The sequence below is a fragment of the Syngnathoides biaculeatus genome, chromosome 5, assembly GCF_019802595.1.
Source record: "Syngnathoides biaculeatus isolate LvHL_M chromosome 5, ASM1980259v1, whole genome shotgun sequence".
Taxonomy (NCBI): domain Eukaryota; kingdom Metazoa; phylum Chordata; class Actinopteri; order Syngnathiformes; family Syngnathidae; genus Syngnathoides; species Syngnathoides biaculeatus.
Window position 1 is genome coordinate 18,231,072 of NC_084644.1, and position 13,542 is coordinate 18,244,613.

A 13,542-nucleotide genomic window follows, 5' to 3' on the forward strand; every position below is an offset into this window, starting at 1 on the left:
CAGAGTGCGTCCGCCCCGCCGGTTTCCCTGCTGTCGACGCCCATACCCGAGACAGAGCCGATGTAGGTTGAGGGACTCGATGGTCCGGCCAAAGAAGGACTGCGACGTCAGCGAGAGGGCCGATGCTTCTACTGCGGACGCCCGGATCACTTAGTACCCCACTGTCCAGTCAGGCCCAAGCGCTCCGCCCTCAAGATCACGACTCCGGTGAGTGTGAAGACCTGAATCCAATAGAGAATCTGTAGGCAGAGCTGAAGACTGCTGTTCACAAACTCTCTCCATACAACCTCACTTAGCTCGAGCTGTTTTGCAAGGAAGAATGGGCAAGAATTTCAGTCTCTCGATGTGCAAAACTGAGACATACCCCAAGCGACTTGCTGCTGTAATTGGTGCAAAAGGTGGAGCTACAAATTATTAATGCACGCCCACTTTTCATGTTTTTATTTGTTAAAAAAAGTTTAAAATATCCCAAAAAATTCACAATTGTGTCCCACTTGTTGATTCTTGACAAAAAATCTTCATGTTTGAAGCCAGAAATGTGGCGAAAGGTTGAAAAGTTCAAGGAGGCTAAATACTTTCACAAGGCACTGTACAGTGAAGAAAATAAGTATTTGAACACCCTGCCAGAGTGCATGTTCTCCCACTAAGAAATCATGGAGGGGTCTGAAATTTTCATCATGTCCAGTGTGAGAGAAATAATCTAAAATTAAAAATCCAGAAATCACAATGTATGATTTTTTTTAAACGATTTATTTGTGTGATACAGCTGCAAATAAGTATTTCAACACCTGAGAAAACCAATGTTAATATTTGGTACAGTAGCCTTGTTTTTCTGGAATTACAGAGGTTAAACGTTTCCTGTAGTTGTTCACCAGGTTTGCACACACTGCAGGAGGGATTTTGGCCCACACCTCCACACAGATCTTCTCGAGATCAGACAGGTTTCTGGGCTGTCACTGAAGCTCGCTCCAAAGATTTTCTATTGGGTTTAGGTCTGGAGACTGGCTAGGCCACACCAGAAACCTGATATGTTTCTTACAGAGGCTCTGCTTGGTTTTCCTGGCTGTGTGCTTCGGGTCATTGTTATGTTGAAAGACCCAGCCACGACCCATCTTCCACGCTCTGACTGAGGTAAAGAGGTTGTTCCCCAAAATCTCACAATACATGGCCTTGGTCATCCCCTCCTTTCTACAGTGCAGTCGTCCTGTCCTGTGTCCAGAAAAACACCTCCAAAGCATGATGCTACCACCCCCATGCTTCACAGTGGGGATGGTGTTCTTGGGTTGGAACTCATTATTCGTCTTCCTAAAAACACGGTTAGTGGAATTATGACCAAAAAGTTCCATTTGTGTCTCATCTGACCACAAAACCTTCTCCCATGACTCCTCTGTATCATCCAAAAGGTCATTGAAACACTTAAGATGGGCCTTGACATGTGCTGGTTTAAGCAGGGGAACCTTCCGTGCCATGCATGATTTCAAACCATGACATCTTAGTGTATTACCAACAGTCACCATGGAAACGGTGGTCCCAGCTCTTTTCAGGTCATTGACCGAGATCTGTCGTGTAGTCCTGGGCTAATTCCTCACCTTTCTAAGGACCCCACGAGGTGATATCTTGCATGGGGCTCCACTCCGATTAAGACTGACCGTCATGTTTAGCGTATTCCGTTTTCTAAAAATTGCTCCAACAGTGGACTTTTTTTCACCAACCTGCTTGGCAATTTCTCCGGAGCCCTTTCTAGCCATGTGAAGTTGTACAATTTTGGCTTTAGTGTCTTTGGACAGCTCTTTGGTCGAGGTCATGTTACAAGTTTAAGTCTTACTGATTGTATGGGGTGGTCAGGTGTCTTTATGCAGCTAAAGATCTCACAAAGGTGCATCAGGATAATACATGGAGTGGAGGTGGACTTTTAAAGGCGGACGAACAAGGTCTTTGAGGTTCAGAATTCTAGCTGATAGACAGGTGTTCAAATACTTATTTGCAGCTGTATCACCCAAATAAATTGTTAAAAAAAACATACTTTGTGATTTCTGGATTTTTCTTTTTAGATTATTTTTCTCACAGTGGACATGCAACTACCATGAAAATTTCAGACCCCTCCATGATTTCGAAGTGGGAGAACTTGCAATATAGCAGGGTGTTCAATTATATATATATATATATATATATATATATATATATATATATATATGTATGTGTGTGTGTGTGTGTATGTGTATATGTATATATTTGTATATACATATTTCTCTCGTAAACATTCTGGTGCTTTCTTAATGGTAATATCACCAAACAGAAACACATTAAACCATTTCTGGAATTCATCGGACGGAATTAAGGGCATGCATCAGACTAATGAGATACATAAAATTAGTGGTTATGGTTAGTGGTCATGCTGGTGGGATTGTGTGTACGGTACATGTGCATTTTACAGTATACATCTGTGATGACTTGGTCCATAAAAATGTGTGTTGAGTATAAGGGACACAGGAGAGGCAGTGTGGCGCACATATGAATTGTCTTCAAATGAGGCTCCAGTCAGAGGGATGCTGGAAACGTTTTCATGCTGTCAAACTGGATGAAGACAGAGGAGCACCTGCTTTGGTAGGATTACTGACACAGTTGTCATACGTTGAAAGCAGGACCTGTACACAAATTGGAAAGGACACGTATCTTTAAATGAGACGCTTCGACAACATTCTCATGTTGCAACTGTCACAACAACAACCAATTCAGAATGTTACTACTGTACAGTAATATTTGGTGCACATGCACTCATATTAGATGCAACAAATGATGCAGCACAATTCCTAACCACTACAAACCATCCATGGATTTTCTCCCAGTTGTCCTGTTCACAGTCTATCCCAGCTGGCTTTGGATGAGAAATTGGGTCCACTCTGGGGTGGTTACCAATCAATCCCAGGGCAAATATGGACAAACCTCTAACTTGAGACAAACGTCCTAACCACATGCTTGTGTGCTCCTTTCAACTACAACCACTACTATAAATATAGAGTTAAATGAATAATGTAAATTCACATCAGCTTTTTTTGGGCAAAATTTTGGAAATACTAATTAATACATATCCATCCATCTATTTTCTGAGCTATTTACCGTCCCAAGGGTTGCGGAAGTGCTGGAGCCTATCCCAGCTATGTATGTTTGAGCAGGAGGCGGGGTACACCCTGAACTGGTTGACAGCCAATCACTGATATTAATTTAGAACAATATGGAAACGTTAGGGTTAGGGTTAGCACCATATCATTTGCAAACAATAATATATTGTCATGAAATGAAGGTAAAAAGTAAACAGTTACCCCTTCCCCTCAAATGCTATAATGTAAACGTAATTAATAAATACATTGAACTTTAAGACCACCCGAAGAAAGCTAATATCTGACAAAGATAACCAGAGTAAGCATAAAATGGAGGTTTTAAGTGCGGATTTTATTTCAATAATGAGGAAAAAAACAACAACAAAAGGCTTCCTGACGGCCAGAAGAGAGCAGGTGAGGCTGAGGGGTATCACCTCATCCACATGCACCATCAGCACCGGGGCACCCCAAGATTGAGTACTCTTTCTGCTGCTCTTCTCTCTCTACACAAACGACTGGATCGCAACGGTTTCGGCACACAAACTCCTGAAGTTTGCAGATGACACCACAGCCATGGGCCTTACGATAGATGGTGACAAGTCTGTGTCAACAGGAAGTGGAGAGGCTGAATCTTAGGTGTGGCAAACACAACCTGGAACTGAATGCACAAAAGACTGTGAAAATTATTGTGGACTTTGGGAGGGATTCTTCGCCCCTGATGCGACCTTCAAGTTCCTGGGAATTACAGTCTCTCAGGAACTTAAGTGGGAGACAAACATCAAATTTGTTCCTCAAAAAAGCCCAGCAGAGGATGTAATTCTTGCGGCTTCTGAGGAAGCATGGCCTGTCACAAGAGCTGCTGAGGCAATTCTACACAGCGGTCACCGAAATAGTACTGTGTACCTCCATCACATTCTGGTTTGAGGCTGCCACAAAAAAGGACAAACTCCGATTCCACCTGAAAATCAAAACCACTGAACGGATTGTCGGGGCCCCCTTACCCACCCTTGAGAACTTGCATGCTGCCCAAAATAGGACACAAGCATCCAAAAACCTCTTGGACCCACCACATCTTGGCCACCAGCTTTTCCAGCTCCTTCCCTCAGGCAGGCAGTACTGAACAATGCAAACTAAAACTTGCAGACATTCTAACAGCTTCTTCCCCTTTGCAGTTAACTTTTTACACAGCTAACTTACAATTAATTGTAGTTTATTTATTTATTTATTACAATTAATGTTTTTGCACAACTGCCCCCCCCCCAAAAAAAAAACATAAAAATAAAAAGAAAAATATTTGTACAGCATTGTCATTACTAGAATACTGGTAACCTTTTTTGACTGTTCTTGCAACATCTTTATGTCTCAAAAGTATTCGCTGCCAACTACCAAAGACAAATTCCTTGTGTATTTTTTACATACCTGACAGATTAAACGTAATTCTGATTCTGTGGAAACATTTAGGTAAACTATTCCTTGCGGAACTATTTTAACTGAACAATGAATTTTTTTGACGTCATGCTGCAGCATTTCAAACGGATTCAGGTCAAGACTTTGACTTGACCACCACACCAGAAAAAACATGGCCATCACGATACCCCCACCCCATCCCTCCACATGCATCAGGAATAACCGTAGAAAACATCTCCAGCTCAAATATGTATCCCCCACAACCCCGTACTTCAAAGATCGGTTCTCTTTGGGTACTGAAAGATCCTCAATATTCACATACATCAAGCTTTGGTCAGTTAATTAGTTGAACAACGCAAAAGATTCATCATTGAACAGTGACGTGATTACAATGTTTGAATAAACAGACTCTGCTTACGCTTATTTGTTGGCTCTAATGTTGAGCTACCGGACTGTTCTTTGTGATAGGTGAGTACTGTATATACTACTGTAAATGTTAAGTTGGTTACAAAATTATAAACATGCAGATTTTAAAGATGTGTCGCATTCTTGTGTGATTTTGTGCTCCAGAACAATAAACAGATGTGAGTTCCTGCTCTGTGTATCCTCTTTGTGACTCGACATGCCCCCCTCCCCCTTTGAAAGCAACAGCACCACCATTATGTCTGACCTGCAGAGCCCACATTTTAAACAATGGGTCACTGGGATTTCACTCAGTGCTGTCTTGTATTGCCAGACTAAAGTGTTTTAATCTCATAAGGAGTAAACAGAGATAATCAATCATAATCAATACCCTTTGATAGCCCGTAGCTGTGATTAATTCAGCCTATACCGATCAACATTTAGCTCAGATATATTCCTAATTGATTGATTAGACAGACTATTTCGAGACAATATACAGTAGAGGGTACACAACTTCTAACACTGGTGATTCCTGGAAAATTAGGACAAATGTCACACAAAGAATTTATACCCGATTTGGTGTACATCAGGAAGTTGGATCTTAGATGTAATCTCTTTACAACCTGGATGTGGCCAAGCTATCTGAAAATCACATATGACAAACCTGTAGGGAGGCTTGTTGAATTCCATTTGGCTCGAAGTTAGCAAAAAAACAAAACAAAACAAAAAAGCAGACCTACAGAGAGGAAGCGAACCACAAACGTTCTATACACGCACCAAAAAGCAGGCTCAACGGTGTTGGTGTGTACAGCTGTTGGGTGTAATTACCTTCTGAGTGAAATGAACTATTTACAGACGTGTCAAATCTCATTTAAAAAGTGTGAGCTTCCTTTGCAAAGTAAATGATTCCAATTTTATGCCAAAATGAGCGTGATCATGTTGCGATATGAAATGTAATCAGGACTTAACTATGCTTCCCAACTACATCCAAAAAGCAATTGAATAACAATTGCAATCTGTGTACCCAGAGTGTATGAAGCCACATGTTTCTCCAGTCAGCCATGCGACACTATGCATGTAAATCAATGGGATGCGCCGGACCAACATTCTACTTCCTACATGACACTACATGATGACTTCATAATTGTTGACGAAACCAACAGAGAAGATAAACAGCTGTACATTATTTTTCATAAACTCTCCTTTGATGACCTTTTGGATATGAAATCAAGAAGCATACAGTACACCATTATTTGAACCTTTTAATTAGGAGAATAAACATGGGCCTAAGAATGGAGACAAAATATTTGCTTTATTACGTACACCTTTGAATTTGACATGTTGACCGCGCAATGGGGCAGCTGTAAAGCATTGGTCTCACAGTTCTGAGGACCAGGGTTCAATCCCGGCCCCATCTGTGTGGAGTTTGCATGTTCTCCCCGTGCCGATGTGGGTTTTCTCCGGGCACTCCAATTTCCTCCCACATCCCAAAAACATACATTAATTAGACACTCTAAATTGTCCATAGGTGTGATGGTGAGTGCTACTGTTGTCTCTATGTGCCCTGCGATTGGCTGGCAACCAGTTGAGGGTGTACCCTGCCTCCTGGCCATTGACAGCTAGGATAGGCTCCAGCACTCCCGCGACCCTCGTGAGGACAAGCGGCTCTGAAGATGGATGGATGGATGGATGTTGACTGTGTGTGATCAGCCAATCGTGTTAGAGTGATCCAATAGAAAACTTGATACATTTTCACACAGGTGGCCTAACCAGGATATGGTTACAAAATAAATTTTCTCATGTGCTTTTTATGTGTGACTTTCCACAAAGTGAATGAGAGTTCCTATTTCCAATTTAAGTTTGTTTTTTTAATATACATAATGGACAGCTTTATTTTCACGGTATTTTTATTACTGTGGTTATCGTTTGAGGAGATATAAAACTGTACTGCACTCTCTTCAAATTCTGTGACTTACCGTTGTGTCATTGGTTGTGACATAAAGCAGAATTTCAGCACCGCCGCGACTGCACACGTATCTGTAGCAGTTCCACACGCAGGCTATCAGGTAAGCCTGCCGTAAAAAAAAGAAGATGATAATAGTGTACAATATAAAAATGACCTCCTTTTGAGTTCATCCATGATAGACATTGTAAATAATGCCAATTGTATTACACAGAGCTTGGAGTTTAGGTAATACAGCAACACAGAATACTTCTACTTTTCCACATAATGATGTAAATTGTGTTCCAAAATACTATCGGGTCACATGGTCCTTCTGGGAAGCTCTGATGTCGTCATTTGGAATGCACAGTTAGTGTAACAACGTAGACATCAAATGATACAGAGTGCTCTACAGTACACAACAAAGTGAACATGATTACCTCATTTATTCAACATCATACTAGCGCGGCAAATTGTCAATGTACTAGAACACACTCCATCCACATTAGTAAGACAATTCAGCACATTAGTACATCTCTTACTATTGAATGTTTATTTCCACGACTGCCTTCGACTGGAATATAACATTTTTTCAAACAAGTAAAACAACTTCAGCCTGGTACACGCATAACGATGTATGTGCTCCAAGAATCTCAACACAGCACAGTGCACACATTAAGATTCTGTTCCATTGTCCATCTTGAAATCTTGCATGATCACACCCTCCCTAAATTTGCGACAAATCCGCTCTGAACACACATCAGACCTAGGGACAATCACTGCATCATGAAACCTCTTCACCAATGTGGTTAAACAATATAACAAATCTCCAAAACACACTGCTGTGCAGTCAACCACATCATCACGTGTGTTTATGTGGCTAAAAATGTAGCAACACTTAGCCAGTCCTCATCACTAAGAAGCCGATAAGCTTTGACGATGTGGGCCCAAATAAACCTAACTGGTCTTCAATCAGGAGCAGGGCTGAACGATATGTTTGTTTCTTTTAAACATAATGCCATTGTGATTTAACATGCAATTTTACTATCTTCCGCACTATTCATTAAGCAAGAACTAAATGATTCTAAAATATAGCTTCACAGATCAGCCAGTAAAGGACAGCATTCATATTGTATGCGTGCCATCGTGCTCACAACTCACATGATAGTGTCTTGCAGACAATATCTGTTTCAGACCATCCTGAATGTGTTTGAGTGGGTTGAGGTCAGGGGCCTGTACTGGCCAATCATCTATACCGAACTTTCCCAATTGACTTTACAGACTTTTCTTTGTGCACTGGTGAACAGAAAGAGTCAAACTCAAACAGTTTCCATGAGGGTGAAAGCAGAGGATTTTCCAAAATTGCTACGAGAACGTCATGCTGACAAAAAGAATTCCCTCAAATGAAAAGGACGTACCTTAAAGCCCAGAATGCAGCTGATGAACATCAGCACGATGAGAATCAAGCACACAGTACTCAGGGCGGCAATATCCTCTTTGTAAGGGAAATTGTCAGGCTAAAAGGAAGAAGAAGGTACATGTCTGAGCAGCTAAAGGAGACATCTCATTCTGAAATCACCATTATGCAGCTCACTTACGAATTGCTGCAGGTAATCCTGTATCATGTTAGGATAAACCACAATGCTCACAGCTACCAGGGTGTTGAGTGCAAAGTCAAAGATCTGGTAGCAAAAAAAGGGGATGATCCAGGCAGCATGCAACTGGAACAGAGATTTGGATGGCCCATTTTCAGATCAATTTGCGCAAGATGCTAAATCCTAAAAATATAACTTTGTATAAAACACATCTTAAACCTGTGTTGAGGGGACAAAATTAATAAATGTGCAATAATCTGGAGTTCTTCAGTCGAGGCTGTTCAACATTAGTCTAAGTGCAAAGCCAACTCACATTTGGTGAGAAAATACAAGACTACTGTGTACGGTTTCAGGGACAAAATAAATTGTCACACATACACACACATATAGCATTGTCACTTGCAGTACTTTAACCAAGTAAAAATGTGTACTGAATTACAGAAATAAGATGTCAAATGTACATCTTACCTGGTATGCACCGTATGTTGCCATCCCACAAACGAGTATCATCAGCAGGGAGATGGCCGAGGCAATGCACATATCTGAAGCAGAAAGACAAGGCAAATGTCTTCTTGCACATATTTGGAATACAAAAAAAAGTCGATGATATTTATCTATGTAAAATTGTATGAGGTCATGCAGCCCTAGCTTGCAGAGCAGAGGTGCTCAACGCGTTGATTGCATGACTGCGTGACAAACACACAAAAAACCTCTTCAAAGATTTCGAGGCCTCTGTCCGTAGATTACGTTTTTTTTCGTGAAGTCAAACATGGGGACTGTGGCTGCTAGACTTGGCATTTTTAACCGACCTGACCGACATGTTGAATGACCACAATCTAGTGCTGCAAAGAAAAGACAAAACTGTCATCAATATAAGATTGATGAATGCTTTCAAATGAAAATTGCAACCTCTCTCATCAAAGATCCAACCTCGCATCTGAGCTGGCGACGCAACGGAAGTCGTGTGTGCAGCTTGACAGTGTGGACGCTACACAAAACAGGTTGACAATTGTGTGACAGAATTTGACTCATGATTTCAAGAATTTGCTTAACTTGAGCCATTCGCAATTCACGTGCGACCCTTTTCAGGAAGATGCTGAGGTTGATTCACTCGCATTAAAAATTGCGACTCTGTTTCACCAGAATTCTTCTGGAGTGGAGAATGAGATTTTGACACTACATTGAGCTGTAGTCCAGAACTCATGGACAATTCTGGAGCTTCCTCACAGAGGAAAAGTACCCTAACATGAGGAAATGTGCAACGTCCTTGACTTTATTATTTGGCTCCACTTATTTAAGTGAGTGAGGCTTTTCCCACATGAAAATCATCAAGTTCAACTACCATTCCAACATTTGGACATGTGCTTGAGGCTGGCTGTCAGCTGCTACTGTCCGGACTTCGCATCCCTGGCTGATTTACGTCATCAGAGTAAACTCAGGCAATGAAAAAAATGTTACATTGTTAATTATCTTGTGTTGTCCAAGATTGGCTCATTACAGGCTTTTTGGAAATGTACCACTTAAAACTATTAATTCGGATCCATGTTCTTGTCACGTCCCATCGGAACGGGGGTAGGACCCAAATGCAGGACTCGGACGATGCAAGGTAGTTCAAGGAGAAACGTTTATTATATGCCGGGGTCGGGGATCGAGCAGGCAGTCCGGTGCAGCAGCGGTAGTTGGGACGTCGGGCGAAGAGAGCAGGTGAGCGGACAGGCAGGAGTCGGTACACAGGAGAACAATCAAAGCAGGCAGAAGTAACGAAGAAGTCAGGCTTACAAGGTTGGTCGGAGAACGGACGAAGGTCGGTACACACAGGTTCAATCAGGGATACCGGAGCACACGAACGGGACATGAAGATCAACGAACTGGCGGGGACCAATCGTCATTGGGGTGATATAAATACACAGACTAATCAGCCCGCATGAGACGCAGGTGTGCGCCCTAATCAGCGCACCCGCGCAGGCACCCGCACAGCTCGTGCTGGAGCGGCAGGATCATCACAGTTCTATGTGCAATGCAAACCATACAAGATAAATAATATGCACCTGCGTATCATCTCAAAGCCAAAAGGTAACCACAGCTGACTGAGTTTCGTTGTATGCACATATAAACATTAGCATGATTGTTTCTGATAATTGGGGAAGTTGTCAACGCAGTGGGATTAGGGATAGTGATACTGGATGAAGTGATGCCTCCACAAGTGAAAACACTTTGTTGTCTTCAGGGGCACGACTGCTCCTGCAAATTGAGGACCTCACCCGCCTGTTCAATCCCCTTCCTCCACTAGGGTCATTATGGTGACAACATCCTCACTCGCCATTGGCAAAGCAGTACATGAGGTGGGGGTGTGCAGTTGTTTATGTCCATGAGTCAGGGTGAGCCTCTCAAATGGAGTCATTTTAACAAGACAAGAAATATGATGGCCTACAATTAACTTGGGGGTATTTTGACAAAGGCATGCGCCAGATGTTATTGTCTGGGAACTGATGGAAAATGGATAACAAGACTCATTTAACCTAAAGAGCTCATGCATGTGACGTCACCGTTTTCACGGCGCCATATTACCGGTCAAACAGAGCTGCTCGACATTGAGGGAGACATTGAACCGGAGCAGAATATTCACAAGGCCCGAGACTTGTTTTGCTGTTGGTTGTCAGAACAGACGAGACAGATCTTCGAAGAGATCATTCTATAGAATACCAGCTGAAAAGACCAGAAAGGTTCGATGGATTTCGACAATTAAACGTGATGGATGGTGCGCAACCAAATACACAGGACTGTGTAGCGATTACTTCATTTCAGGTAGGAATTATTCTTCTCAAATTCCAAAGAAGTATTTATAATGCCAAGTTGGCTCATTTGAGAACAATGCGTATTTAAAAAAAAAAAAAAGTAGTCTGTCGCAGAGAGGTTTACGGAGGTTAACGTGTGGCCGAAATACGCTTCTGTGCACGGAGGAGACGACTCCCTATCCTAATTTTTTTTCCTAATCATAGTTAATGAATGCGAGTTTGTGTAAAACCAGGGGTCATTTATTTAAATATTGGTATTTGTTTTGAAAAATCTGAGTGGGTCCATCACTATGTGGGATTGATTGAGAACAGATCCAGTAACGAAGTATTTGTATATGCCAGACTTTTCTACACTTTCAAACTTTTCTATCTAAATCTTGACTTACTCATCAGATACATGTGTAGATCCAGTTGTCCAAGACAAGCAGAAGCGAATTAACAGTCCAATTTCTTATCGGCGAAAACATCGTCTTTGGAATAAAATATGGGTCTTCTATGCCAAGTGTCTCTTTTTCCATTTACCTTTGTTTGTTATCATCTAAATGTTTACCGGTATCAGACAAAACTCTGAATCTTGTGCTATAAGACATATTTTTGTTTCGTCCCAATTGAATTAACCTGCAACAATGCTCTGGTAGACTAGCAATATGGAGATGTCCCGTGGTTTTATGACGTAGGTGCACGAGCTCTATTAGAACACCATGGACCCCTGGTATTTGTCGCTGAGAACAGCAAAAAAAATGTGGTAGTGATTGATGCACCGAAACAAGCGGTTGTAATTGTAGGCTTGGCGATGCTCGTTCACCACCTCCTCACTGGCTAATTGAAACAGGATGTGGCAAAGCAAAATATTGCCCACCTTTGCCTCACTGGAGATCAAAACTCAAAAGCTCTTCCTGATAAAGACAAATTGAGCGCGCTCACGCTGCCACGTGAGAACAGTGTTAGTGTTTAGTTTTCCCTCTGCTGACCGGATTCAGTGCATCATTTTTTTCTGTGTAGTGAAGTTACTCATCTGTGTGGTGTAATTAACTGGCTATTTGCCTATAATGTGGAAGCCATGACTCAAATCAGGATGAATACACTATTTCAATTAGCAGTAAAAGAAACCTTATTAAGCAAATTCCCAATTTGCTTAGTAATGTAATGGATGTGACCAGGGTGCCAAGGTTTAACACGCAAGCCACATTGAGATCCACAAACATCACCAGAGCTTGACATATAATGTGCCCAACACACAAAACCATAATAATATGGGATCAATGCAAGTAAAAAGTAACGTTTAGCTTGATTTGCTACAATTTGCAATTAAAAGAGCACCGCAGTGAATTCTGAGAAGCAGCAGTAAGAGCCCTGACGCTTTGCACTGCTTCCAACTCACAGGCGATCACTGCACGACATATTGTTTCATGGTTTAGCCAGCAAACAACTCATCTTTCTCACGTCCACATAGGTAGACTTTCATTTCACACAAGTAGAGCACGTCTACTTTTAAAATGTATGTATTTGTACTGAGTGTGAGGATGGTGACCTCCAGTGGACAAATAATTACCCGTACCTTTTTCTGAAGTATCACATGCTCTATACCAGGGGTCGGGAACCTATGGCTCGCGAGCCTTACCCAGTTCTTTTGGTGGTTGCTTATGGCTCACAGAGCCCTCATAACAACATACTGCATACAGCAGGAGTTCTCAATGTCTCCATCGATCGACCAGTTGATTGCGAGGCAGTTTTGGTCAATCGCGTGATGGCCACACTATTGGGCAAGACACTCTTCTTCCGAGTTTACCTTGCATCGCCCCGCTCTTAAAGGGGTACACTCATAATTACAAATGCACGCACCATATCAATGTGGTTTATAATGGCAGCATTTTTTTTTTTAGATAAAGACTTGCCTATGTCGGCAAGCATTGTAGGCGAGCGCACATAAGTGGGGAGAAAAAAAAAAAAAAAGCAACAACCTGCAGACCAGCTGATTGTGACAACTTGGAACGCAATTCCCGTCACATACCACACTATTGCGGCGTGAGTATTGCTGTACTGACGATGTTTGGTTCTACCTATGCATGTGAAAAGTCTTTCTCACATTTAAAAAAAACATTAAAACCAACCTACATTAACAAATGACGGATGGAAATCTCAAAGGCTGCATGAAGTTTAATTTAAAGAAGTATGAAACAGACGACAAAGCCATCAGCAAAGAAGTCCCATTAATGGTAAGAAGTCCTTTTGTTATCGTTGGTTAGCAACAGCATAATGTTATTTAAATAAATTTAGAGACTTATTGTACTCTTAAAGTGTTG

General features: G+C 41.7%; 1 protein-coding gene and 1 long non-coding RNA gene across 4 annotated transcripts in view; one reads left to right on the top strand and one right to left on the bottom strand.

The window, feature by feature from the left end:
• Positions 1-426: 426 nt before the first annotated feature.
• LOC133500808 (lysosomal-associated transmembrane protein 4B-like) overlaps positions 427-13,542 on the bottom strand; it is a 15,142-nt gene continuing 2,026 nt past the window's right edge. The window contains exons 3-7 of one of the 2 annotated variants that reach the window (XM_061819957.1): positions 8,913-8,986; positions 8,448-8,531; positions 8,268-8,366; positions 6,884-6,979; positions 427-2,645 (exon numbers count right to left, since the gene is read on the bottom strand). In XM_061819957.1, the coding sequence (XP_061675941.1) occupies positions 2,562-2,645; positions 6,884-6,979; positions 8,268-8,366; positions 8,448-8,531; positions 8,913-8,986 (437 nt within the window). In that variant the 3' untranslated portion in view covers positions 427-2,561. Of the gene's footprint in view, positions 2,646-6,883; positions 6,980-8,267; positions 8,367-8,447; positions 8,571-8,912; positions 8,987-13,542 lie in introns of both variants that reach the window. The other variant, XM_061819956.1, reaches the window with a different exon arrangement.
• LOC133500809 (uncharacterized) overlaps positions 10,297-13,542 on the top strand; it is a 6,910-nt gene continuing 3,664 nt past the window's right edge. Inside the window, exons 1-4 of one of the 2 annotated variants that reach the window (XR_009795039.1) lie at positions 10,297-10,517; positions 10,672-10,786; positions 13,123-13,264; positions 13,385-13,455. This is a non-coding gene — a long non-coding RNA (uncharacterized LOC133500809). The remainder of the gene's footprint in view (positions 10,518-10,671; positions 10,787-13,122; positions 13,265-13,384; positions 13,456-13,542) is intronic. The other variant, XR_009795038.1, reaches the window with a different exon arrangement.